Consider the following 27,482-nt stretch of genomic DNA (forward strand, 5'->3'; position numbering starts at 1 on the left):
GGTCACAAAATAGTTGACGGGGTCCTTAATCTGTCCCGCGTTTTGATTGCTGTGACAGAGGTATTCTTTCCAAGTCGCGGAGCGCTGAGATTTGGGCGGTACGCTCCTCCTCCCGGGCCCCTGGGGCCCCCCTCCCCCTCTCCCTCCTCCTCCTCCTCCTGAACCCGGGACCTCGGGGCCCGCGGCCCGCCGCCTCCTCCTCTCCCCAGGACTCCGAGGCCCTCCTCCCCCCTCCTCTTCCTCCTGACCCCGCGACCCCGCCGCCTGCTCCCTCCCCGCCCTCGCGGGCACCGACTTGACGGCCCGCCTCCCACAGCAGTTTCGTTTCCGAGCCTGCGATCCGCGAACCCGCTGGGCGTGGGGCGGCGGCGGCGGCGACCCCGCAGCCGAGGGTGCGTCCGCGGCGGGGAAGGCGGGGGACGGGGGCTGGGATGCGCCCACGCGTGTGAGTGTGAGTGTGAGTGAGTGTGTGGGGGGGTGCGTGCTGCGGACACAGCCGCGCGAACCCTGCACACGGTCGGCACCGCCTTCCGCCCCCCGCCCGTGGTCTCCCGGCTCGGCGGACGCGCGTGGTGCGGTGAGTGGGGAGGGGGTGCGGGCCCGGGACGCCGGGAGGGAGGCGCGGTGCGCGCCCGGGAGGCGCGCGTGCGCCGCAGAGAGCCCCCCACCCCCACCCCGCCAGGGCGCCGAGGTCCCCAAAGGAACTCCTCCCAGACTTCGAGAGACTGTCCCGGCTGGGCTGTTCGACGACAGCGGCCCGTCAGGCACCTCGAGCTGCACCCCGGCTTCTGGTTGTGTTACTGTCAAAGGAAAGGCCACTCTCAACGCGGTCCCCGCCGCTCTGCTCCCCGCAGGCGCGCGGGAGCGGGAAGTGGGGAACAGGGCGAGGTCCCCGGCTGTGCGCGGTGGGCGCGGCCGCCTCCTGGGCTCCCCGCGCGCCTCCAGGCTCCGGTCGTCGGCAGGTCCCCGGGCTCCCCCTGCCGCATCTGCTTCCCGCTTCCCCCGCACCCCGCTCCTGCGAACCCCTGCGCTCCAGTCGCCCCGAGACACAGGCCCTGGCCTGGAGAAGACGGGGGCCCCCTCCCTAATTCTCCAGGAGCTCCGCCCCCCAGGACAGCCCTTCTCTCAGCTCCTTCCCCTCAGGCCTTCGAGGACCCCAGGGAGGACACCTTGCTTCTTCTTGCCTTGCTTACTTTCATTATCGTCCCGGTAGGAGCTCCACTGAGACCGTGATAACCTGCTGTCTTTTGTTCCTTGTGGGACGGAGGGGGGCGGGGCGGGGGGTTCGTTCGTTGCGGTAGAGTCACATTTGATGATCTGGATGGAATCCTTGACACACCACCCAGTTACCTCGGTGTTCCTGCCAGTCCCAGAGAAATAGTTCTGGAATAGTTAGAGCAGAAAGGGTTTAGCTCCCTCCCTGACTTGGGCTTCCTGTCCCCTGGCGCGCAGTGCTTGCTGGAAGAAACCTTTGTGCAGGGCTGGAGTGTCGCCTCTGGGCTCTCACGGAGCCACCAGTCACCGCAACTGTTAAACAACTGCAAGGCTAGCGGGTTTGAGAAGATAAATTTTAAATTTTATTTCACTTTAATTCATGTAAATGTATGTAATGTAAATGTCGAAGCAGGCGCCAGGCCCTGGGCTGTCTGTAGGCACAGAGCCCCAGACACAGGGCTCGGGTTCCAGCTCCCAGACTGTGAGATCGTGACCTGAGCCAAAGTCGGAGTCGGAAGCTTAACCCACTGAGCCACCCGGTGCCCCCAACACAGCTGCATTTATGTATCCTCTAAATTCCGGCCCATTTCTTCTCTCTAGAGAGGAGCCCCCAAGGCGCGTGGAGGCCCGTGGGCAGCCAGCGGGTGACGGTACTTCCATCCCTGTGGATTTTCATCTCCACGTCCGGCTCCATCCTGGACCTTGTCAGGAAAAGCCATGGCCTCACCCATAGTCAGCAAGAAGATGAGGGAGGAAGCCACGTGCGCCATCTGCCTGCTCCTGATGGCCGAGCCCGTGAGCATCAGCTGTGGACACAGCTACTGCAGACAGTGCATCACCGGCTTCCTTGAGAACATCCGCCGGGAGATACCTTCACAAACTCTCTTCTACTGCCCCCACTGCCGGGCTCCGTTTCAGGTGACCAGCCTCCGGCCCAACAAGCAGCTGGGAAGTCTCATAGAGGTCATCAAGGAGATGCATCAGGACATGTCCTGTGAGGAACATGGGGAGTTCCTCCACATCTTCTGCGAAGACGAAGGCCAGCTCATCTGCTGGCGCTGTGAGCGGTCACCGCAGCACCAAGGGCACAACACGGCCGTCATCGAGGACGTATGCCAAGGCTACCAGGTAAGTGGGTGGACTGGAGGGCTGTGGCCAGTGCCGCTCCCGGGGCCTGCAGCTTTGAGGCCTGTAACCTGAGAAGGTGACCCTGAAATACAGCTGTCATCAAGCCATCCTTCAGGCCCTGTCTTTCATGACAGGACAAATAGTTTGTTATGGGTCCTCCCTGAGTCAAGTCCTGACTGTCCGTCCTGACCTTCAGCAGGAAGGTCACCGCCTGGTCCCTCTCCAGTCTTGCTGTGAGGCACGACCCCGTGCTCCAGAATGCAGTGTGCTCCAACCCAGCCCTGCATGGTTTCTTGCTTCACGCCATGTGTATAAGTTTAGAAACCACAGCGGGCAAGACCCTGATACGCTCTGAACACACAGGAAACAAAGATACACCGCTTGTAGGTATCCTGCAGTCCCGTAGGGAAGACACGTCAGCAAGGAGCCTTCTGAGAAGTGGCTCCTGAAGGACACGTAACAATTAACTGTGGACAGAGACGTGGAGAAAAGAGAGGCTGGGGCGTCTGGGTGGCTTAGTCGGTTAAGCGTCCGACTTTCGCTCAGGTCATGATCTCACGGTTCGTGGGTTTGAGCCCCGCGTCGGGCTCTGTGCTGACTGCCAGCTCAGAGCCTGGAGCCTGCTTCAGAGTCTGTGTCTCCCTCTCTCTCTGACCCTCCCCTGCTCAAGCTGTCTCTCTCTCCTAGAAATAAATAAAAATATTTTTTAAAAAAAGAAAAGAAAAGAAAAGAGAGGATGTTCCACAGAGAGGGGACCACATGTGGTGGCACAGCAGGACTGGCGATGTAGGGAAAGGCAGGGGACGGACTGGGAAAGGAGGTTGAGCCCAGAACCACGGTATAAACTCAGAGTCTAAATCTTAGCCCAGAGCAATACTGGCCACTGCGGGGGGGGAGGGGGGGGCGGTGTTATTTGCAGATTGAAGGATAGGTTGACTTTGAAAAGGACATCCCGGCACTGAAAAAGTAAAAGTATTAAGGGGTAAAATTGAGATTATTCCTATAAGAAGGGATAAATGGGACAGTTTCCAGCAAGATTTAGGAAGAGGAGCTGAGGGATTTGGAAATGATGTTCACGGAGGACAAGGGGGAGGGAGAGGTTTGGGGCAACTCCTAAGTTTCTCACTCAGAAGCATTAGAGGAAGGCTGGCCTTTGCCACAGGAAACAAAGGAGGGACACAGTCCTGCTGCCTTAGTCTCCCTCGGTCCTGCCTACATTTGAGGAAAGTATTGTCCCCAGTGTGGAGCCCATGAGGTAGAGGTGGGCTTGTAGTGAGATTCTGGGTCCCCTGGGCAGAAAGGGCAATATAGTCTTTTACTGACAAGCTTCCTAGAGCCCTTTCTGAAGAATACTCAAGAATTAATGAGTATACTTATTGGGTTTACAGAAGACAGGAGCTGACCCTTGTAGTATTAATCACAACTAGCAATTTAGGTCAGCTTAGAATTGCTTTCCATGAAAATGCGAGAAGCTATTCTGAAAAGTAACCCAAAAGCTTGATATTGATGCTAAAACATTTTAGATTGGCTTCGTGGATTATGACCCTTTGAGAGCTACCAGCACTACCCACCTCCATTAGCTGTTTCTATGAGCTGGTGTGAACTTGAGCTGGTGTGCTGGTCTTCCCTTCCCGACTTACCATAGTGCACACACAGTTCCGCGTGCGTCAGACATTCTGGCATTGGTTGTGTTTGGTTCCGCACATTCTTTTATAAAATCTGCTTTTAGATGATGCTTGTCTTGTCCTACGTGAAGCGTTTCCCTGGGGAGACTGTAAGCGGTGGACATAGCTCAGGCTCTGAGTTAGCAGGTGAGGGCGGGCTCACGTGTCAGCCACCAACCTGTCATAGCACCTTGGGCAAGTTATTTACCCCCCCCAATTTTTTTTTAATTTTTTAATGTTTATCTTAATTTTGAGAGCGAGCGAGAGAGAGACAAAGCGTGAGTGGGGGAGGGGCACAGAGAGTGAGATGCAGAATCTGAAGCAGGTCCCAGGCTCTGTGCTGTCAGCACGGAGCCCGACGGGGGGCTCGAACTCACGAACCCCGTGAGTTCATGACCTGAGCTGAGGTCAGCGCCTAACCAACTGAGCCATCCAGGGGCCCCTATTTAACCCCTTTCCAAGCCTCAGTTTCTACAGCATAGAAATGATGTCAAAATGCATCAGTTTCTCAGTGCTACCAAGGAGGATCACGTACGTGGCAGAACATACAGGTGTGCTTCCTAGACTAGTGAGTGTAGTGACTCAGTGTATATTCAGTGTTATTCTAACAGTCTGGGAGGGCTGGGGTTCCTCTTAGGTGCCTGATGAAGAGTTGTCAAATTGAATAGACTTTATGCACCCAATCTTCCCTTCAGGAAATGCTCCAGAATGCTGTGACAAACTTGAGGGAGCTGGAAGAGGAATGTACAAAACTCAAGCTGTTCACAAGAAAGCAAATAAGTGAATGGAATGTAAGAATTTGGGTTCATTGATCTCAAGCTACTTTCTATTCTAGAGCATAGGCCTGGCGGACAATTGGTAAAACATAATGATAATTCATTTTCCCTAAACCAGACCAAATAAAACCACATAAAACCCAAAAAAGAAACCATTATTTCCCTCTATGCCCCTAGTTGTCTACGTCTGTGAGAATTTATCTCCAATCCCTTCAACTTTTTAATAGTGATTGGCTAGGATTCCTGATACCAGAATTGGTATGCCTATGTAGGTTAGAGCCATCCTTGCCTAGGGTTTCACATTTTGAACACCTCACAGTACCTTCCTGGCCTCAACTTTATTATGTTGGCACATTTAACACAGAGCAGAGTGTGGCTCTCAACTTCACAGCTTTAGAAGCCAGTCTTTGTGAACACTGAGAAAATGGAGTCACTCCGGGTTGAGATTCATGTTGTCCAAGCCCGTGAGGCTGATAAAGGAAGTCTATTTGGTCTAAAAGGAGGCTCGTAACTGTTGCCAGAGCCACACGCTGAAACTGAAGACCAAGGGTCTCTAAGATGGTCTCCATGGCCGACTAGCTCGCCATGATCAGAGATGCCTTCCATTATGGAAATCTTTCTGTGATCTGTCAACACACAGCAGAATCCTTCAGGCTCATGGACCCCTTTGCCTCTCTCAGGGGCCTCTTCCAATCTCTGCCCTAATCCTTGGTGTGTGGATGCTAAACTCTCAAAGGACACTCTCACTTCCCTTATTTCGGGGTTCTTGGGCAGTGGGGAGGATCTTGATTATAACTAACATATACAGTGGGGCACCCGGGCGTCTCAGTCAGTTAAGCATCAGACTCTTGATTTTGGCTCAGGTCATGATTTCACAGTCGTGAGATCGAGGCCTGCATTGGGCTCCACACTGGTGCACAGACCCTGCCTAAGATTCTGTCTCTCCCTCTCCCTCTGCCCCTCCCCTGCTTGTGCATTCTCTCTCAAGGAAAAAAAAAACACTAATATATATATGGAAAACCCATCCATGACACTTTTAGCATGGCATCTCAGCCATCAGAACACGGTGTGAATAAGGAAAGCACTAGTGGAAACTGTAATTCTGTACCTCCCAGCATGAAAGTCTGGTCCCACAAGATATATCATTTGGCCTCTGTCAAGCTACACATAACTATGATAGAATCTCCCCCCCCCCCGACCCCGATCTCACCCCCACTGATAGCACTGACTTCCCTGCTGGCCTGCTGTCTCAGAGTCAAGTCTCCATGATGTTCATTACAAGCTTTTGCTTCAAAAAATTCCCTCGGGCCCAGAAATACCTCCTTGCATCCCAAATAAAAACTTCATGGTTTTTTCCTCTATCGCTGATAAAGTGTTTGACTTCAACCCTCGTTCCATGATTAAATTATCTGACGCTCCTGCCCCTCCTTCCTCCTCCATCTCGGCTGAAGAAGGTAATCGATCGGGTGACTGTATAGAATTGTGACAGCTCTCCCACATCTGAAAGCCTGCCCCCATCAGGAAATTTGTGACATTCTTCCAGCTCCAATGAGTCATGGGAAAAGAATGTCACAGTAGCTCAGAAAACTTTTCTTCTGCGTGCATGTTAAAATAATGGGTAACATAAAATTTACCATTGTAATCATTTGTAAGTGTACAGTTCCGTGGCACTAAGTATTTTCTCATTGTTGTGCAGCCATCACCACCATCCTTTAGTAGGAACTCCTCTCCAGAACCTTTTCATCACCCCAAACTGAAACCCTGTACCCGCTAAACACTTAACTCCCCATTCCTTTCTCCTCTCAACTCTTGGCAACCACTCTTTCACTTTCTGTCTCTATGAACCTGACTAGTCTATTTGCCTCATGTAAGTGGAATCAAACGGATTTGTCCTTTGCTTTCTGGCTTATTTTGCTTAGCATAATGTCTTAAAGATTCATCCGTGTCGTAGCATACGTCCGAATTTCGTTCCTTGTTCAGGCTGAGTAGTATCCCATTGTCCGTCCGCCACATTTCTTCACTTCATTCACCAATGGACGTTTGGCTTGTTTCCACTTTCTCACACACTTTCTTGACTGTAGGAGAAGACAGAGAGTCAGAAGCAAAAAATCCAGTCTGACTTTAAGAATCTTCAGAGATTCCTGCATGAAGAGGAGAAGTCTTATCTGTGGAAACTGGAGAAAGAGAAAGAGCAGACTCTACAGAGACTGATGGGTAATGAGGCCACTCTGGAACAGAAGAGCCAAGAACTCAGGAGGCACATCCTGGAACTAGAGGAGAGATGTCAGAGCTCAGCCCAGAAGCTGCTGCAGGTGGGCCTGTGCGCTTGGGGGAAGGGACTCTTGAGCTATTAAAGCAAAAGGGTGAGGGCGCATGGGAAGACTGGCGAGGCCTGCCTGCCTCACTCAAAAGGGGCATGTTGATGTGAGGAATTTAAAGGAATGTTTAGATATACCTCAGTGTCTACAGGGTGGCCTTCGGTAGTCTCTAGGGCACCTTGATGCAAATGAGAAAAATATACCCCCACTGGGTGGACGTGGTGGGGTCCTTGTCTGAACAGAATCATGGGGTAACTTGCTACCATTCGCCTCTGTCCCATGTGCACAGAACCCTGATTGTCAGACTGCCTACTGAAATGCCCCACCACGAGCCTGGTGGGCGATGCAGTGGGGCAGCAGGCGTGAGTGACAGTTTTTCCCTGATTTGTTTCACAGCCCTTATGGGGCCTTCTTTGAGCTGAATGAAAGACCCAGCCCAGTAAGGTAAACTATGCCAGGAACTGTTCGCTCTGGTTCCCACTAATAGAACTAGAGGTGACACTGTAAATGAGACTCCGTGAGTGCTGTACTACCATGTGATAATGGCCACCACCATCTCAGCGGCCCATTTGCATGGGGCTGTGCATGGCTCCGCCACAAAGGACCCTTACTGACAGGTGATCTTTACCATGGGCTCACTCTGAAAGAAATTAGGCCAAGGCAAGAATTAAGTCTTGCTGGGCGGGGGTGAAGCTTCTGGCCTCTTGCCCCGGCTTCCCACAGGCAGTGACTGCAGACGCAGATCTCAGCAAGGAAGAGGACAGACTCACATGCTGATGAGCGTCCTGTCGCGCCAAGCATTCCGAGGCTGGGCTGGGAATCATTCTATCTGAGGGTCCATCACAATCTTAGGCTGGGGTCACTCTCTCTACTCCTTTGGAAGGAGCATTTCCAGAGAGCAGCCCCATGTGCCAATCCTCAAGAAATACCGATGTTCTCACACTCCCTTTTTGTCTTTGTTTCTCTGCAGGATGTGAAAGAGACCTTGCGCCGGTAAGTCCTATATGACTGCAGGAGGGAAGGGGGATGGGTAGACTGAGTTGGATGGAATGTATCACTGAAGTGATCCTCGGCCTCTCCTTATTCTAGGAGTTCGGCTGTGAAGCTGGAAACACCAGAGGCCCATTCTTTGGAAGTTCATACTGTGTGCAGTGTTTCTGAGCTTTATTTTGATATGAAGAAAAGGTTACAGAGCTATCAAGGTATGTGAAGGATCCCGAAATGCTATGCGTGAGAGGAACCTTAAGTGGTAACCACATTTGCCACCTGTCCCCGTGCAGGCTCATGCCCAGAGAGGTCGGTTAGTGATTTTTAGAGATATAGCGTATGGGTTATCTGTGCAGACCCTTCAGATTCTTGTGCTCCCATGTATTAACTTAGTCGTCCCTGGCAAATACCTTCCTCAGTTTCCCCAGCTGAGAAATGAGGATAGGAAGAATGTCCACTTCTCGGGGTTGTCATGAAATATAGATGTGTCAACATGTGTAAAGTTCTTTGTGCCGTGTCTAAGACATAGAGTTTGTGGCTAATATTTCACTCAACTCTCAGAACAATGTAAGAAAGATGAGTAAGTATTACAGACTTTGGTTCAAATGATTTTAGGACTTTGGCCCAGATAACGCAGATGGTAAATATTAGAACCATAATGAAAATCAAATCTTATCAAGTCCAAAGCCCAAGCTCTTGCTCTGTTGATGGTCTGAATCAGTGCTTCCTATATTTCCAAAACTTTTATTTATAATTACAAAATTTTAAAAGTTCTGAAAAATGTACGTTTTTTAAAACTTGTTTGGCTACAAAATTGGACCTAACCTAAAATGATTTGGCAGCTGTATAATCTACACCAGTAAACAAATTTAGCGGCTTAAAACAACACACATACATTATCTCACAAGTTTTGCCGGTCATAAATCTGGGCACACCTATGTTGGTCCTTTGGTTAGCATCTCATAAGGTTGCAGATTAAGGTGCTGGCTGGGCTGGGGTCTCATGGAGACCAGACTGGGGAAGAGTCCTCTTCCAAGCTCACTCAGGTTGTTGGCAGAATTCATTGTTTTACGATTGTAGGGCTTAGGGCCCTGGATTTTTTGGGAGCTGTTGGCTAGAGGCTGCCCTCGGCTTCTAGAAGGTACCCCTCCACCTCTTGCACATGGGCCTCTCAACATGGCCAATTACTTCTTCAAAGCGAGCTCGGGAGAGAGTCTCTAGAGCATGTCTTTTAGTGAGATAGAGTCCCGTATAATGAAATAGAATCATAGGAGTCACATCACATCATTTTTTGCAATATTCTGTTGGTCAGAGGCAATTCGCAGGTCCTGCCCACACTCAAAAGGGAGGGACTGTATAAGGCATAACACCAGAAGGCAGGGATTGTGGAAGACCACTCTTGTGTCTGTCTGTCACAGTTGCCACACCAGAGCTGCACTGATAGGATACTGTCTGAAGTCTTTATCCCACTTAGTTTGAGAATGTATTTTACTGCAGAAATATTGATGTCTTTGGTCACAGGGCACTGCTTAAGACCTGGCCAGGGGTGGGCATGTAATTTAAAGTATATGTATATTTATATACTTTATGACATCAAAAATACTCTGAAATCGTATGTACTCAACGTGAGAGCACCCAAATACAGAAAGCAGCTAATAACAAACATAAAGGAAGTGATCAGTAGAAATACAATAATAGTAAGGGATTTTAACACCCCACTTATATCAATGGACAGATCATCCAAATAGATAATCAACAAGGAAGCAGTGGCTTTGAATGACACGTTGGAGCAGATGGATCTAACAGATATACTCAGAACGTTCCATCCTAAACCGGCAGAAGACACATTCCTGTCAAGCCATGTAGAACATTTTCCAGAGTAAATCACATATTAAGCCACAAAAGCAAATCTCAACAAATTTAAAAAAGTTGAAGCCATATCATGTATCTTTTCTGACAACAATGCTATAAAACTAGAAATTAACCACAAGAAAAAATCTGGAAAGAACACAAATGCATGGAGGTTAAATAACATGCTACTACACAATGAGTGGGTTAACCAAGATCTCAAAGAGCAAATTGAAAAAAATACATGGAGACAAATGAAAATGGAAACACAATGGTCCAAAACCTTTGGGATGCAACAAAAATTGTTTGAAGAAGGAAGTTTATAAGGACCTACCTCAAGAAGCAAGAAAATATCAAATAAACAGCCTAATCTTAAACATAAAGGTGCTAGAAAAAGAAGAACAAACTCCAAAGCCAGTAGAAGGAAGGAAATAATAAAGATTAGAGCAGAAATAAGTAGAAACTAAAAAAAAAAAAAACCAAGAACTGTAGAAAGACTAATGAAACCAGGGACTATTTCTTTGAAAAGATCAGCAAAATTGATAAACTTTTAGCCAGACTCATAAACGAGAGAGAAAGAGAGAGAGAGAGAGAGGACTCAAATAAACAAAACTCAGAAATTAAAGAGAAGAAATAACAACTGACATCACCAAAATACAAAGGACTGTAAGAGAATATTATGAAAAAGTATATTCCAACAAAATGGACAGCCTAAAATAAGTGGATAAGTTCCTAGAATAGAGACATATAACTTCCCAAAAACGAATCGGGAAGAAATAGAAAATTTGAACAGACCCATTACGAGCAATGAAATTAAATCAGTAATCAAAAAACTCCCAACAAATAAAAGTCCAGGACCAGAATTCTGCCAAACACTTAAAGAAGGGTTAATACCTATTTTTCTCAAACTATTCCACAAAATAGGAGAGGAAGGAAAGCTTCCAACTCCATTCTGCAAGGCCACCATTACCCTGATACCAAAACCAGATTAAAGACACTACAAAAAGAGAGAATGACAGGTCAATATACCTGATGAATATAGACACAAATCGTCAACAAAGTGCTAGCAAATGGAATCTAACAATACCTTAAAAATGTCATTCACCATGATCAAGCAGAATTTATTCTTGGGATGCAAGGATGTCTCAATATTGGCAAGACAACGATGTGGTGCATCACATCAACAAGAGAAAGGATAAAAACCAGATGACCATTTCAATAGATGCAGAAAAAGCATTTGACAAATTACAACATCCATTTCATGATAAAGACTCTCAACAAAGTAGATATAGAGGAACATACCTCAACATAATAAAGGCCGTATATGAAAAACCCACCACTCACATACTCAGTGGTATAGAGAGCTCTTCCCCTAAGGTCAGGAAGAAGACAAGGATGTCCGCTTTCACCACTTTTATTCAACATAGTACTGAAAGTCTAACCACAGCAATCCGATAAGAAAAATAAATAAAAGAAGCAAGACTTTCACTATTTATAAATGACATGATACTATATATAGGAAACCCTGATGGCACCACCCCGAAACTACCAGAACTGATAGATAAATTTAGTAAGGGTGCAGAATACAAGATCAATATACAGAAATCCATTGTGTTTCTACACAGTAATAATGAAGTAGCAGGAAGAGAAATTAAGGAGACAATTCCAGTTACAATTGCACCAAAAATAATAAAACCTAGGAAAAAACTTAACTGAAGAGGTGAAAGGCTTGTACTCTGAAAACTGTAGAACACTGATTATAAACATTTAATATATAGAATGTCACTCATTGCTTTTTAATGCTAATATCCCATAAGAATATCATAATTCTATGGAACCATATCCCTACCACGGGAGCTCCAGGCTGCCCCCAGCGCTTGGGTATCGTAACACCACTGCAGTGACTTCTTGGGCCAAACTTACTTACATCCCAGTGTCTCCATCCATGTAGGGCATATACCTAGCACTGGGGTCGCTGGGATTTTTAATCTTTTTTTTTTTTTTAATGTTTTATTTATTTCTAGGAGAGAGAGAGAGAGACAGCGTGAGCAGGGGAGGGTCAGAGAGAGAGGGAGTCACAGACTGAAACAGGCTCCAGGCTCTGAGCTGGCAGTCAGCACAGAGCCCGACGCGGGGCTCAAACCCACGAACCGCGAGATCATGACCTAAGCGAAAGTCGGACGCTTAACCGACTAAGCCACCCAGGCGCCCCTGGGATTTTTAATCTTAATGCTTGTTACTTGTTCAGTAAGGTAACATGAACTCTCACTAGCACTGCAAAAAGCAACTTACATATACCAAGCACTCTTTCCGTGACAGATGAGAAAAACTTCACCTGTTACTGTTTTATACCACCGCCCTCTCTGTAGGTAGCTTTTTCCACTTGTACAGATGAGGAAACAGATAGGCAGCCAGTGAGTGGTAACTCAGGTAGTGTCTATTACTTTTTTTTTTGTCACTTGCTTACTTTATTTGTTTGTTTACTTATTTGTTTAATAGTTTATTGTCATGTTGGTTTCCATACAACGCCCAGGGCTCATCCCCACAAGTGCCCTCTTAATCGCTCTGCAATGTGGCAAAAAATGAATACGATGTGTTTTTTAACTCACTGTTTGTGGAGTGGGCACTGAGGTGTGTGTACAGTTGGTTTTGTTTGTTGCCGGTGCACATTAGACTCCTGTGAGCGATCTTAGCCATATGCTCTTGTGTCCCGTGAACGGTTTCCTCGGAGATACACCTTGAATTGAAAAGCTGCGGTGTAGGGATGCACGCCTTAATCTGTCTGAATCCTGCAGATCCTGACATTGGATCAGGTTTTGCCCTACTGGCGACATGAGAGCCCTCACCATTGCACATCTCCCTGAGTCTTTGTTTATGATTTATAATTTTTGACAATCTGATGGATCTGAAATGGTACCTAATTGTGGACTTTGTGCTCTATGATTTCACTGTGAGCTTGAGCCTCTTATAGTCCATTAGCCTTTCAGGCTTCTTCAATGACTTACCCATGAATTTGCTCTTATTTAAGGATTTTTCTATTGAGTTCTTTCTCTTATTGATTCTTATCTACCTTATAAGCAATATGAGGTACCTTTTTAAAATCCCATTTGATATTTTCTCCTTCAAGTGTAAGCATTTTGATTTCTTAACTTGGGGTTTCGTGGACCATTCAGATAACATAAATTGAAACCTCAACTTTTTGTGAGTCAGCTTCATTATAAGGACTGATTGGGTAGCATTGAATAAAGGGCTTATCTGCAAGATGAAGATTCGGGTCGTTAACAAGGAGCAGTGAAGCAGCCAGGGCTGGGAGTCCTTGGGGAGGTAGGGAGTTGGCCCCTCTTCTGGGCCTCAGTAGCAGGCGGAGGGCGCTGTAACTGTAGGAGACTGTGACCTGACGCAGAGTGCGGGCCCTCCAACTGACAGCCGGGGGAGGGGCGGGACTCAGACTCCGGTACTAAATACTCCCAGCTCGCCTGCTTTTTGCACCGCGCTCTCCTGTAGTGCTCCGCGCTGGCTTCGGAGAGGACACCAGCCACGTCAGCTCTGGTTAGTTCCGGTCCTTGGCTTTGCCGAGTGAGTAAGATGGTGATGGTGAAGATGATATTACTATTACTACCACTTCTTGGACACTTACTCATATTCCAGGAATTTTACTGAGCATTAAGTGTACATAAACTCACTCAGGTCCTCCCTCCCTCCTCCCTTCCTTCCTCCTTTCCTTCCTTCTTTTCTTCTTTATTGATTTACTTACTTACTTACTTTTTTTTTTCAGTCAATGTGACTCTGGATGATGACACAGCCCATCGTGAGCTAATTCTGTCTGAGGATCGGAGACAAGTAATTCGCGGACACCTCCGGGAGAATCTGGGCAATTCCTCTAGGAGATTCACTGTCTTACCCTGTGTCCTGGGCTGTGAAGGCTTCACCTCAGGAAAACAGTACTTTGAAGTGGATGTAGGAGAAGGAACCAGCTGGAGTTTAGGAGTTTGTCGGGAAAATGTGCCCAGAGATGGGGTGATACAGAGCCCTCAGTCTGGGTTCTGGATCATCAGACTAAGTGCAAAGAAAGGCTATGTGGCGCTCACCTCTCCCGTAACCTCCCTTTATCTGAAGGAGAAGCCCCTGGTTGTGGGGGTTTTTCTGGACTACGATGTCGGAGTTGTATCCTTTTAAAACATGACCACTGGCTCCCACATCTTTACCTTCCCGAGGGCCTCCTTCTCTGACGTTCTCCGGCCCTACTTCCAGGTTTACCCACATTCTCCTTTGTTCCTGCCTCCTCTGGACAAGTGAGAAAAGAAGCAAATTCTCCGTCTGGTTTAACCAGCATAGAAAACATAATGGAAACCCCGTGAGGGCAGAAATTTGTCTGTTTTTTTCACTGCTCTTGTACTTAGAACTCTGCGAGGCTTGTAGTGGCTGCTGAATAAACGGCTTTGAATGAATGGACAGAAACTGCAAACACCACAGACGGCCGGCCCGAGCTGGAGGGAGGCAAGGTAACAGCAATGATCATGCACTACCCTCACCACCCGCAGTGGGTTCCGAGCCCGGAGAGACAGGAATCTTTGCGAGACCCGCAGGGTGACCCAGCGATCAGAAGGTCTGCACTCTGCCAGTTTGTTGGATGCCATACGAACTCATGAGGGGGGAGGGAGGGAAAGCTGCCATCGTCTCTGCCAACTGCATGAAAGAGCAGGAAAATCAAAACAGCAGCGACTCTTCAAACCGCTGACGTCGGATTCATCATTGAGCCAGAGGCCCAGAGGTGGGCAGACACCCCCCAGGCCTGGTGAGCTCTGCCCGGGCGATGACAAGTGACGTATGACAGAAGAGTGTAAAGGGGCTTACGATGAGATGTTTCAAATGGAAAGGAGATAAAGAATGAAAACACATTGTCTTCGGGGACTCAGTACTGGAAAAGAAGTGGATAGTGTCCAGACAGTGCTCAGCCAGCTCTCTTGAAATAGTTTATGGTCTCAGCAAATAGTTATTTGCCTAAAAGGGCATCAATGTGTAAAGGAATCCTCTATCTCCCCTCTACTGGGAAGGGCAGGAGTTAGGCATCAGGGACAACACTAAACCTTTATCAGCCCAGAGAGGGCACTGGAGAAATCGCCATCACAGATCTTCCTAAAATTTGCCCTGTCTGCCGTTACTTCCCTGTTTATGTGCCTTCCCACAATGCACCACCTAGAAAGTCATCTTCCTTTGGCTTAGTCCTTCTCTGAAAATCCATTGTTCTTTTGTTAAGATGCTATAAGCCCAAGTGACAGTTGCCCCTTTGAGTTCTTCGTCTCCAAGTGCTCCCATGTGTCTAGGGAAAACTCCATTTCTCCTCTACGCTGTCACTCCTACCTACTCTCAATATTTCACTTCTTGCGACAGGTGAGAAACCCTACAGTTCATTTCAATTCTGACAAGTAACTAGAGTTAGAGCAGACCCCATCGGCTGAGGGCTCAGTCCGGCAAGGCTGTCCCCAGCCTCGGAGCCTGCTTGGGATTTTCTCTCTCCCTCTCTTTCTCTGCCGCTCCCCTGCTCACACTGTCTCTATCTCTCTCGAAATAAATAAACTTTAAAAAAAGAGAGAGATACATAGGTCCAAAAACATTCCTAGCACAGGAGCATCTGTCCTTAACGGAGTTGGGGTGTGTCTCCCTCCCAGCACGTGGATATGTTCATAACCCAGAAGCTCCTCAAACTCTGTACCTTGGGATTTTTATGGAGGCTTCATCACATAGGCACTATCAACTATTACTCAGTTACCAGCCCCTCCTGGGGGGGGGTAGGGGTGGCTAGGTGGGATGAGGCGAAAGTTTCAAACTTCTAGTCATGGCTTGCTCTTTCTGGAGACCTGCCCCCATCCTGAAGCTGTCCAGGAGCCCCCCAAAGCTGCCTCATTAGAACAAGAGACCTTCCTATCACCAGCGAGTGCCAAAGGATTTAGGAGCCCTGTGCCAGGAACTGGGGGCAGTAGCCACTATATATTTTTTCTATTATCTCACAACATGTTAATAAACTTCTCTTTGTCTCTTAATTGTCTTTGTATTCTAATTTATAGGACCCAAGTTGGAGAACGTAAGATGGGAAGAGGGAAATGATCTCCCTCCCCTCAAAGAACCCCAGTGTTACTTGTTCTCTGTCCCCATAGTCTGAGTGCACTGACCTACTTCTGGAGCCTCAGACCCACAGGACAACTGAGAGAGCACACCTTGGTGCACGATATGTCACTAAGTCGTGGTGTCCTGACGTCCTGTCTTATCCAAGTGTAGTCTTTTCGCGTGAGGAGTCGCGTCCTAATGTTAGCATGGCTGGGAATAGAGTACTCTGCTCAGAGAAGTCTATACCCTTAAACACTTACATTGCTGAATAAGAAAGAATGATGATTGGGGCACCTGGGTGGCTCAGTCGGTTGCATGTCAGACTTCAGCTCACAGTTCGTGAGTTTGAGCCCCACGTTGGGCTCTGTGATGACAGCTCGGAGCCTGGAGCCCGGTTTGTCTCCCTTTTCTCTGCCCCTCCCACCCCACAACATTGAAACTAAGGAAGGGAGGGAGATTCAGACACCCTGAGTCCTTGGCTCGTGGCAGATTCAGTCCCAGCTTCTCCCCAGACACCCAGTCTGTTAGAACTCGGCAACATCAGTAATTCCACTCTCTTTGCCCACAGACAGCCTCGGGCCCTGGGCCTCTGTGAGACCGGGTCCTCACACCCATCTCCACCCCACGCCTCAGGCCCACCTTTATGGCCAGCCTGCTCTCCCGACTCCCAGGGATGGAAAGAGTTATCAAGGCAGCTGGACTTGGACATGAAGGAAACTCCTCAAGCCCTTCACCCCAAATCCCCTTCTTCCTCAGGAGTAAGGAAGACAGTGAGTGTTGTTTAGGAAGAGGGTGTTTGGTTAGCATGTCAATGCACACGTGGCCAGGAGAACCAGCGAGACTCCTGGAATTTATCCCCAGTGTCTCCAGACAAGTAAAAATGGTCGCTCCTGCCCTATTCTAGAATCAGGCTCTCCTCTCTGCAGCGCCGAGGCAGGGCCTTCAGTCCCCAGAGATCATTCTGATGTGATTGGAGCTGGGGATCCAGAGCCATCCGCCAAGACAGAATTCTTGGCACGTTTTCGGTGCGAAAAGGTGATTTTACTACAGCATGGGGACAGGGCCCATGGGCAGAAAAGAGCTTCCCTGGGGTTGTGAAGGGTGACTGACTACATAAGGTGTTCTAGCCTGTGGAGGAGAGGGTGTCTCAGGAACATGAGTCTATAGGTGTCTGGAGATGGCGTTTGTCTTGTAAGTTACTAAGACAGTGGCAAACGGATGAAGACTCACGCCCTGCAGGACTATGATCTCTGTCAGGAGGAATGTCACACACAGCCCGCCCGAGAGGGGGTTGTAGAGTGTCAGCTTGTGCTCGGCCCTCAGTTTGCCTTTTTCTTCCCTCATCAACTCTCCTTCCCACGTGCCTGCATCTCAGCACCTGTCCCTCTGTGTCTCTTCTCTCCAGTCTCTCTGAGGATGGGACTGGTTTTGGTTTGTTTGACATCTTGGTGCCAATCCTAAATGCCTGCTTTAGTCCACCGGACACCCTGCATCCATTAAAGATATTAAGTGAAGTTTAAAAATAGCAATTTTCACCTTCGAAGGTAGAGCCGGATCTATGTCTGATTTCTTTATAGGAGAATATGTGAGGCCAGCATTCTGGGTCTCGTCTCTGCGAGTGTAATACGGGACAATAATCCCAGGCTGCTGTGAGCAGTGCTCCGGTACAGAGCGCCAGCTACAGAACACAATAAATCAGCTTTTTCTATTAATTCAACAATTGTGAAGCACTTTCATAGACAGGACGTGCCGAAGAGGAATTCTCGGGCCACCATCACGTACTCTTTGTGGGACCCCGGGTAATTCAACACCTGCTCTAGGCCTCCATCACTCCAGGAAAACATATTAATTCAATTTTAGAGACGACCAAGAAAAGCATTCACTACTGAGTGGGCCTCGGCCCAGATCAGTGGTTCTCGACTCCTGCAGCCCACGATGGTTCTCAGGAGAGCTTTTCCATGACACGCCTAAGCCAGCCTGGGCCACCCTGCCTGGGACGGAAGCCCGAGGTGCCCAAGCCGAGGGTTGACATCTTGAGTTTTGGTAGTGAACTGAACGGGCCTCTTCCCCGGGGGTGTCATGTTTTTGTTCTTACCCAGCTCTTACCTCTTGTCCGCCTCCCCCCTCCGCCCTGCCCGCTTCCACGCTTGCCCCCCCTCAGGCGCCCACATGCGTCCCCTGGATTTCCTCGCGTTTTAAGGTCACAAGCGGAAATCCGCAGGCCACGAAGCCTCGTCTGATGAACCAGGAAACCTAAGCCTTGAGCGGAGGGTCGGTACCAGGTACACCGTCTACCAGCTTGTGTTACACATATTGAAAAGTACGTCAGTATTATTGTACTGTGTGTGGCTATTAGACAAATGAGCAGGGCTGATAAATTATATTGAAGGTAACCTCTGTAAACATGTCCTATTTTATAGTCACTCCTTTACTGGCTGCAGTGAACTGCCTGGACATCGAGTCAGCGTATGGTCTTGTTCTCTCATCTGCTGAACGAGGGGTTAGAAGGTGGCGTGTCTATGGGGCTCTAGGTCCGTCGCGAAGCTTATCGACTGTACGGTGTCCATCCGGACAGGTGAGGGGGTGGAGAATGACCTAGTGCGGGGTGCAAGGTGCACCCTAGTGCCTGGGGCTGGCTCGGCGAAGGTCTCCCAGAAGAGCCTCTTCTGGGACGGAAGCTTAAGCCCCTGTGTCTCCGGAAGACCGCGGGAGCCCATTTCTCCGGAGGCGCTGAGACCCGACAGTCGGATATCCTCACCCTGTTCCGTTCTGCTCGCCGTGCACAGTATCACCCCTCACAGTCCTCCTTGTAGTCTGGCACCTCCTCCCCTGGGGCCCCAGGTGCTGAAGACCACCCCCCTTACCGTGCACCCCCCTTACCATGCACCCGTCCACAGCGCCTGTGGGGACCGGGCTGGGGGAAGGAAACGCGCTCTGCCTGGCCGTGGTCCAGCCTTGACCCACTTGGAACTCTCTGGAAGCGCGGCGCCTTGAGGAGAGCTCTCCTGGGACTGGGACTGGGTTCTAGCTGGTACCAGTCCTCCTCCCCCTCCCCCACCCCGGGCTGTTATTTATCAAGCGCTACTCCTACCACAGGACCTTTGTTCTATTTGTGGAGACCAGAGCCATCAGTATGAATCCAGCAGCCTGGAATCGGACTTATTGACCATCATATCCTGCTGGAATAGGGGGGTCAAGGCGTGATAGTGCGTGAGCTGTCAGGCTGGTTCGCGCCTGCGTGAAGTACCTAGTCATCCAAACCACCTCACAAACCCTCAACTCAGTCCAAACCTAAATGTGTCATATTTGATAACATGAGCAAAAATTACATTTATAACATAGGAGGCCCTTATGTTTTCTTCAGATGACAGAAAACTATAAGAGAAAAATGCATTTGCTGGGGAATTTTTAATATTTGGCCTAGTAAATCTGGCCAACACAGAAATCCACTGATGAAATTGTAGTTCTACTAAAGTGAAAATATATATTTTGGTAAGAAAAAAAAAAAAGGAGGGATTCTCTGCTATTTTCTTTTTTATGCTTGTCTATAATAAATAAAAAATTGAATAAGCTTGGGGGGATCATTTTATTTCTACTAATTAGCCATTTTAAAGTTATATGCTAATCTAAGTCATACATAGCTAATGGCTTCATAAATAAAAAATTCTGATAGAATCAACACAGTAATACAATGAAAACTTTACAAATGTCCATAAACCATACGTGTTTTAAGAAACCAATTCTAACAGAGCCAGGTTCAGGAATATGTTAATTGTAAAATTATATTTTTACATATTCACATACATCAAATACATACATATTTTAGGATTAGGACTGCCAAAATGTTCAGTATTTCCTTCCGTCTGAACAGACGAGTGACTCCGTAAGTGTAATCCGACCAACAGATTTGAGGAATTGTGCAGAAGAATCAGTGGTTATTATAAAGATACAGTAATCTAATAAGAATGTTTGGGGCTCCTGGGTGGCTCAAGTCCAAGAATGTCCAACTCTTGATTTTGGCTCAGGTCATGATCCCAGGGTCATGGGACTGAGCCCCACTTTGAGCTCCTCACTGAGCCTAGAGCCTCGTTGGGATTCTCTCTCTCTCTCTCTCTCTCTCAAATAAAAAGAAAAATGTTTAAGTGAGACAAGCGAAAAAACGCTGAGTACATACTATGACAAATGATGGAAAATATACTCACAGATTTACTAAAAAATTATAAAAATTAGAATTTAATGTAGAAATGTAAATGTAGTTCTTCATTTTTAAGTAGGTCTCCCTCCGGTTTTTCTAAGCCCTTAGGAAGACACAGGAGGGTTCCGAAGGCCTGCGCCTCGGCCCGCCGGGAGCCCGAGGCTTCCCCCTGGTGGAAAACATTTCTTACTTCCTAGAATAAGACTTAAACTGCCTTCCATTCACAATGGAAACAAGCACACAAATTAGGAATACAGGTACACGACTAATATGGAGAGAGAAATAAAAAATTAGAATACATAAATAGATCCTATTATTAACAGTTTAATAACTAACCAAGGACATATTTCAGGTTTGTAGGAGAAATAGATGGAATATTCAATAAATGGTGTTAGAACTGGTCATCTATCTGGGAGAATGTAAACTCAATTCTGTCTTAAACAACATAAAAGTCTAGATGGATTAGAAGAAGACCCAGGATGCTGAATGAATAATGGAGGGGTTGGGGTTCAGCCTCTTAACCAAAATGGAAATCTAGAAGCTATAAAAGAAAGATATGTTTCTAACTAAAACATTTGACATTTAATATTCTGGATATATAATTGTATAGAATACATATAAATGGAAAACAAAATTTGGGGGGAAATGTCAGAATTAGAAAACTATCTGCAACACAGGTGATAAGAAGGTTCCTATCTCTACTATGTAAAAAAACAGAAGGGGACAAGAGAGACAAACTGCCCAATAAGAAAAATGAGCAAAGGGATAAATAGGCATTCTCTGAAAAGCATATTCAAATGACAACCTAAAGGAAGGATGCGCTAGTGACCATGGTAATGCAAATCAAAGGGACAATGTGAGACAATGTTATACCCTTCAGACTTGCAGAAGCTGCACCACACCTTGATGGCTGGAATGGATGAAGGGGAGTTATTTTCAGGACAGGTCAGCACCCACCCAAACATAAAACACACTGTAATCTAGCGATTTTGGTGTGGGAACTCCGTTGGCACCACAGTCAGTAATGGTAAATGGAAACAATGTCAAAGCTTATCCATAGGAAACGGGTGAATCGCTTATGTTACTACACGTGAAGGACCTGAAATAAAAAAGATCTGACTAGAAGGGATTTTCGAAAGGTTTTTGTTTTAAAAGACGCAGTGCATGTATTTGTAAATAACCCTAACTGAAGACCGAAATGAACAATCCTGCATCTGGAGAGCAGGTATCTGGAGAGCAAGCACCAACCAGTTTGAGAGGAACACGGATGTGAAGCGCCTGTTTGGCCGCCTGTGGGATAGGGGGAGCTCAGCCCGTCCGTGGAAAAAGAGTATTTGTAAAATAGAAATCATAGGGCCCGTGTAAAAATGTCTTTACAACCGGTTGAGGTGTTAAGTAGTAACCCTGGTTCAGTTTTCTGCTCGGATGTGAAAGACAGGGTTAAAGTGTGAATCCCAGAGTTTAGAAAACCTTTACAGAGGCGCAATTCTGGGAAGTGTTCACCTCCTACGGCGTACAGCACCGCCCAAACTGAAACCCTGCCCGCAGTGAAGCCCAAGGTAGTCCGGCTGGAGTGCATTTTCCAGTATCCAGCAGGGCAGCTTTGTTTCCTAGTCTAGGCAACCCGGTGAGGGCTTTTGGGCTTTGGCGCTAAAACTCCACTGCAGCCAAGCCCCTTGGTCGTGACCACGGCCAGAAACTCGCCCGCAGCTCGGCCCACGCTAGGCGCGCGCAGTACCGCCCGGCGCTTGCAGAGCTCGGGCGTCCAGGCGCCCCGGGCGGCATGCGGGGCCTACGTGGGGGGGCTCTCCGAGGACACCCGCCTGTGCGCCCTCCACGCCAGGCAGTCTCAGGTCCGTCCCCAGGCCATCCAGCGGGCGCGCCGCGTGTGTGGAGGGCGTGGCCAAGCCGTAGGGTTCACCTATTCCCTCGAAAAGCCCTGCTCCCGGGACCCGGTTTCGGAAAAGGCCGCTTTGGCACTACTGCCCCGAGAACGCCACGTCCCGGTTTTGCACTCAACCAGGGAAGTCTAGTTCTGGGGGACACCTCCAGGTAGTTCCCATGGATGACGATTAGTTTGGGGTGTGGGACTCAAGGGCAAGGACATGAAATTCCCTGGGTACTCGCAGCACAGCCGTGGAGAACCTCGGGTAACAAGATGTACTGGGTAAGGGACTCCGGAACCGCTCCGCCAGAGGCCCCAGGGACTATTCTCAAGTACCAAGGCCTGGTTCCTGGCAGCGGGATCTTAACCCTCTAACCGATTAAGTGCGGGGCTGAAGTGGGCGGAGACCCTGGCGAGAGAGAGGGTAGAAACTTCGGGGTAGGAGCCCGAGAACACGCGAGAACGTACTAATGCTCTTTCCCTGAACAGGTTGGTGGCTCTTAAAAGAGCCGTTGGGTTATTGGAAGCTTCCAACTGGAACTTTTTACTTCTTCTTGGGCGCTGCCTTTTTGGGCTTGGCGGCGGTCTTTGGCTTGGTGACCTTCGCCTTGGCCGCTGTGGGCTTCACAGCCTTGGCTTTGGCGGGGCTCTTGACTTTCGGCTTCACGACCTTGGGCTTCTTGGGGCTCTTGGAGGGCTTCTTGGTTACAGCAGGCTTCTTGGCCTTTTTCGGGGTCTTGACGGCTTTCTTAACAGCCGCTGTGACCTTTTTGGGCTTCTTAGACACGCCCGTCACCTTGGCTTTCACCACCTTCGTGGGGTTGGGCTTGGCCTCCCCGGAGGCCGCCTTCTTGTTGAGCTTGAAGGAGCCCGAGGCGCCGGTGCCCTTGGTCTGCACCAGGGTGCCCTTGCTCACCAGGCTCTTGAGGCCCAGCTTGATGCGGCTGTTGTTCTTCTCCACGTCGTAGCCGGCGGCCGCCAGCGCCTTCTTGAGCGCGGCCAGGGACACGCCGCTGCGCTCCTTGGAGGAGGAGACGGCCTGCACGATCAGCTCGGACACAGACGGGCCCGCGGGCTTCTTCTTGGCGGCGGCCGTGACCTTGGCGGGCCGCTTGGCCTTCTTGCCCGGCACGGGCTTCTCGGGGGCCGTGGAGGCGGCCGGCGCAGGCGGCGCGGTCTCGGACATGGCTGGAGGGAGGAGGGCCGAGACTACCGCTGGGACCCGATGGGACAGCAAGACGCCGCAGGCCCCGGCGCCGCGTATTTATAGGGCGGGGCCGCGCTGTGATTGGTGCTCGCCGCGCCGCCTCTCGCCCCCGAGCGCCGCGACTCCGCGGGGTCCCGCTTCCCGGCCGCGCGCGCGCGGGCTCCGGCCGCCGCCCGGGCCGCCTCGGGCGCACGGAAACTCCGGGCGGGGCGGCCCCTTGACCTCAGCGCGAGCCCCTCCCCTTCGTAAAGCAGGCCTTCTAGTTTCGGCGGGCAGAGGGAGACGTTTGTAAACGCGGCCATCAAATAGGAATCCATGGAGTTTCACCTGAAGCTTCAGCAGGAGGTGTTGTCTGGGCGGCTTGTTTCCAATCAGTAAACGTGAAAGGCTGCGTCTGGAGTGGCGGGAGGTAGGGAGGAAAGCGGGTGTGCTTGCGGAGGGGTGCGGAGTGCAGGCTCGTCTGCAGGTTCAGGACCAGCTCTCATCACTGCCGTGGCCTTGCCCGCAGCGCCGAAGCGAGAGATGCGCGCTCCAATCCTTTTGGTGAATTTTGGGCAGAGGAGTGTCGTGGGACACACGAGCACTCAAGCCGCAGCTAACACGCAAGCTGCACGTGCGAAAATCAATATACAATTCAATTAAGTTGAATTAAAGTGTCTGTAATTGCACTTCTTACAGTCCAATGCGCTGCACGAATCTCGATGCCTTTTCATCCTTCCCACGGAACCCCACCAGCGGCTGCTCGAGTTTACACCTGTCAGCATGTCGCATCCACCAAAGGCTTCTGAAGCTCAAAACTAGGCAGGGAGGGGGCATCAAATAAGCGCTAGGCGAACTGTAAGGGGCCTGGGGTGCCTTGTGTGAAAGCGAGAGGGTACAAGTCCTTAGGGCGACCCTCCTTTCGCTTCTCTGTGGCTGTAAGGAGCATTGAAAAGCATCAATACGGCTAAAGGGATTTCACATCGCGAACAAACTGACGAAAGAACAAAATGCCTCTCACGAGAGGTCTGGGCAATCGCCTGGCCTCCGGGAGGAGGCGGTGGCCTCTCATGCCCGCGCAGCGCGGCCGAGGTTGTCAAACAAGTCCGCGCCGGCCTGGGTACCCGGAGCCTCCCTGCTTCCCGCCAACCACCATGGGCCCGGTTCCCAGCTTGCCGCCAGTAATGGGATGTTCCCGCGTCCGGCTCTCCTACCGTTCTCCACCTCTCTCTATTTTCCAGAGTCTATTGTTTTCAAAACGCAACACGTAATTCCTAACAATTGGGAAGAGAACGATCGAAGCTAAGCGTTCGAAGCATAGCCGATTCTAATAACAGGTACACAACCTTCCTCCAAATACCGAAAGTTTCAGAAGTGAAACGGCTCTTGAAAATCAGACTTTTCTTAGTATAAGAAGCGTGGAATCTAATTAAACACAGGCTTTTGAAAGGAAATGCTGGATTCGGGAATTTAAGCAAAGGTTCCCGACTCCTGTGGATCCACTGGAGTACACAGGTTTCAAATAAAATACGAATATTCCTCCCAAATGAAGGATGCTATATTTATTTTCTTACTGGCTGATCAGTATAAAAGACAACCAATCAAAAGGTAGAATCTGGCATGCAGACTCAGTACAAATCTGTCACATTTGATGCTAAAATCATGGAAAATTTTTAAAGCTATAAGGTTAGGCCTTAGGAGCGGTAAATTTGTCCTGTGGCTCGGATTTCCCGTCGATTGGACAGAGGACACGTCTGCTCCTCAAGGCTCAGAGGTTCCTGCTGGAGAGTTTAGTCACTGCTATTTTACACCTGGTAAAATGCGCTCTAGGCTTTAGGAAATATAAGGTACATAAGACACATGAGTGTGAGAAAGCTGCGTTTAGAAGTCAGCTTTAACATTTAACAAATAAGCGCCTGATAACAGGAAAGATTTCTGTAAACGCTAGCGTCATTTTATCATGGTTGAGATTGTCTTGTAGGATTCAAAAGTCTTCCTCAATTTAAGCATTATGAAAGAATCTCATTTTTTAAAAAGAGATTTAAGATTTCAGAAATATGCAATCTGATATCGGGTTATTGAGCAAGGACTATAAAGAGTACATTATTGCGGGCAATATTTCTCAAGTTTTCCTCCCCAAGAACTAAACAACTATAGAACTTTGAACTACAATAACCAATGAAATCGATGTCCAGTTTCTTGACAAGTTCACGTTCAGAGCATTGCAAAGTCGGATGTGGGAGAAACAAAACCTTGGAAAGAGCCGAGGATAACGTGATAGCCAATGACTCTGTACCGTTGTTGGAAAATTCAGAGATAGACCAATCAGAGCCCGAAGCTTTCTAGTCAAGCTTTTTTTTTTTTTTCATCCAATCACTACACCCGACGTACTATAAATACTGGCAAACACTCTGCTGGACATATTTGTGCCTTTGTGTCGTATGTCCTTGTAGGTCCTTGTGATGGCTCGCACGAAGCAGACGGCGCGCAAGTCGACGGGCGGCAAGGCCCCGCGCAAGCAGCTGGCCACCAAGGCGGCCCGCAAGAGCGCGCCGGCCACGGGCGGCGTCAAGAAGCCGCACCGCTACCGGCCCGGCACGGTGGCCCTGCGCGAGATCCGCCGCTACCAGAAGTCCACCGAGCTGCTCATCCGCAAGCTGCCGTTCCAGCGGCTGGTGCGCGAGATCGCGCAGGACTTCAAGACCGACCTGCGCTTCCAGAGCTCGGCCGTCATGGCGCTGCAGGAGGCGTGCGAGGCCTACCTCGTGGGGCTCTTCGAGGACACCAACCTGTGCGCCATCCACGCCAAGCGCGTCACCATCATGCCCAAGGACATCCAGCTGGCGCGCCGCATCCGCGGGGAGCGGGCGTAAAGCTTCGTTCTTCGTGCACCCTTCCCCAAAGGCTCTTTTCAGAGCCACCCACGTTTTCAAGGAAAGCGGCTGTAAAAGTCCCTAGCTCCGGTTTAATGGAACTAGCCACGCACTTAGAATTGAAAACCTAGGGGTCAACAATAATCTGACGGGTTACAAATGCTTAACATTATCGACATATTCCCTGTATTTGCGAACAAAACTGGCTTCTGGGCGTTTCAAGAGGGACGCTGAAGGGTTGGTCTTTGAGGACGATTAAACGGGACCTATTGAGCATCATTTGTAAAACAGGAACAATATTGCTTTGCGAAACCTAACACGTAATTTTAAAACCTGGTTTTGTTTGCCATTGACTATAAACTGCCTGACTGGCATTTCTTTGATCTTGGTATTTTTGCCATTACTGAAATTTACTGTTAAAGACTTTTAGCCTTATAAGTATTCTCTCCAACTTAGAGCATTTTCGGAATGAGAACGTGAATTTATTATAAACTCAGTTCCTTAGAACAATGCAGCCCAGTTAAGGAAGTAAAGAAACCCTGGTCGAGCGAGGTTCTCGACCCGCCCCGCTCCTGCCCCTAGTTGCTGGGGCTTGGAGGAGGGGTTAAGGGAGGGGACTGTTGCGTCACATTTCCCGCCTGCTCCGTTTCCATTCTCTGCATCTGCAAGGGGGCGGGGGACGCAGTTATATAAGGATCGGCTCTCGCTTTCTTTGTCACTTGCTGTTGGTTTGCTTTCCAGGGAGCCATGTCCGGCCGCGGCAAGGGCGGGAAGGGCCTGGGCAAGGGCGGCGCCAAGCGCCACCGCAAGGTGCTGCGCGACAACATCCAGGGCATCACGAAGCCCGCCATCCGGCGGCTGGCCCGGCGCGGCGGCGTCAAGCGCATCTCCGGCCTCATCTACGAGGAGACGCGCGGGGTGCTCAAGGTGTTCCTGGAGAACGTGATCCGGGACGCCGTCACCTACACGGAGCACGCCAAGCGCAAGACGGTCACGGCCATGGACGTGGTCTACGCGCTCAAGCGCCAGGGCCGCACCCTCTACGGCTTCGGGGGCTGAGCTCCCTGGTTTCACTATCAGATCGTTTCATTTCTTAATCAAAGGCCCTTTTCAGGGCCACCCAACTGCTCAGAAAAAGAGCTGTCCTAAACAGTATGGGCACTTGAGCCTGCAGCTCTCTACCGTAGCTAAGTGAACAGTACTGAGACCAAATCCCGGAAAGCAGTGGCATTTTGAAAGGAATTCGGTCCGATCGTCTTCTATGCGAAGGCAGCTCCCTAAGCTCCATGTCATTTCCCCCGC

General features: G+C 49.3%; 3 protein-coding genes across 4 annotated transcripts; 2 read left to right on the forward strand and 1 right to left on the reverse strand.

Moving 5' to 3' along the window:
* TRIM38 (tripartite motif containing 38) lies at positions 1-15,939 on the forward strand. Its single transcript, XM_039257263.1, has 7 exons — positions 1-98; positions 1,816-2,343; positions 4,703-4,798; positions 6,865-7,095; positions 8,072-8,094; positions 8,191-8,303; positions 13,712-15,939. Exons 2-7 carry the CDS (start codon positions 1,933-1,935, stop codon positions 14,110-14,112), a joined length of 1,275 nt encoding a protein of 424 aa, XP_039113194.1. The 5' UTR covers positions 1-98; positions 1,816-1,932; the 3' UTR covers positions 14,113-15,939.
* On the forward strand, positions 13,505-27,263 carry LOC120248815 (histone H4). Of its 2 annotated transcripts, none has more exons than XM_039257297.1 (2): positions 13,505-13,516; positions 26,922-27,262. In XM_039257297.1, the coding sequence occupies exon 2, from the start codon at positions 26,928-26,930 to the stop codon at positions 27,237-27,239; it is 312 nt and encodes a 103-aa protein (XP_039113228.1). In that variant the 5' UTR covers positions 13,505-13,516; positions 26,922-26,927; the 3' UTR covers positions 27,240-27,262. The 2 variants fall into 2 exon arrangements, with proteins under 2 accessions (XP_039113228.1, XP_039113229.1); XM_039257298.1 differs by lacking the exon at positions 13,505-13,516 and adding an exon at positions 25,770-26,111 and having other exon boundaries at positions 26,922-27,263.
* On the reverse strand, positions 22,666-23,307 carry H1-1 (H1.1 linker histone, cluster member). The gene has a single exon (XM_039257270.1). The coding sequence runs from the start codon at positions 23,305-23,307 to the stop codon at positions 22,666-22,668; it is 642 nt and encodes a 213-aa protein (XP_039113201.1).
* Positions 27,264-27,482: the final 219 nt, after the last annotated feature.

Source organism: Hyaena hyaena, unplaced genomic scaffold (assembly GCF_003009895.1).
Source record: "Hyaena hyaena isolate Hyena2069 unplaced genomic scaffold, ASM300989v1 scaffold_614, whole genome shotgun sequence".
In the NCBI taxonomy this organism is placed as follows: Eukaryota; Metazoa; Chordata; class Mammalia; order Carnivora; family Hyaenidae; genus Hyaena; species Hyaena hyaena.

Bases quoted from the DNA above. Each gene is read 5' to 3' on its own strand.
- TRIM38 (XM_039257263.1), top strand. From the start codon at position 1,933: ATGGCCTCACCCATAGTCAGCAAGAAGATGAGGGAGGAAGCCACGTGC. The intron at 2,344-4,702 runs GTAAGTGGGTGG...TCTTCCCTTCAG, and splicing joins ACGTATGCCAAGGCTACCAG to GAAATGCTCCAGAATGCTGT. The intron at 4,799-6,864 runs GTAAGAATTTGG...TCTTGACTGTAG, and splicing joins AGCAAATAAGTGAATGGAAT to GAGAAGACAGAGAGTCAGAA.
- H1-1 (XM_039257270.1), bottom strand. From the start codon at position 23,307: ATGTCCGAGACCGCGCCGCCTGCGCCGGCCGCCTCCACGGCCCCCGAG.
- LOC120248815 (XM_039257298.1), top strand. From the start codon at position 25,770: ATGGCTCGCACGAAGCAGACGGCGCGCAAGTCGACGGGCGGCAAGGCC. The intron at 26,112-26,921 runs GCCAAGCGCGTC...TTTGCTTTCCAG, and splicing joins CCAACCTGTGCGCCATCCAC to GGAGCCATGTCCGGCCGCGG.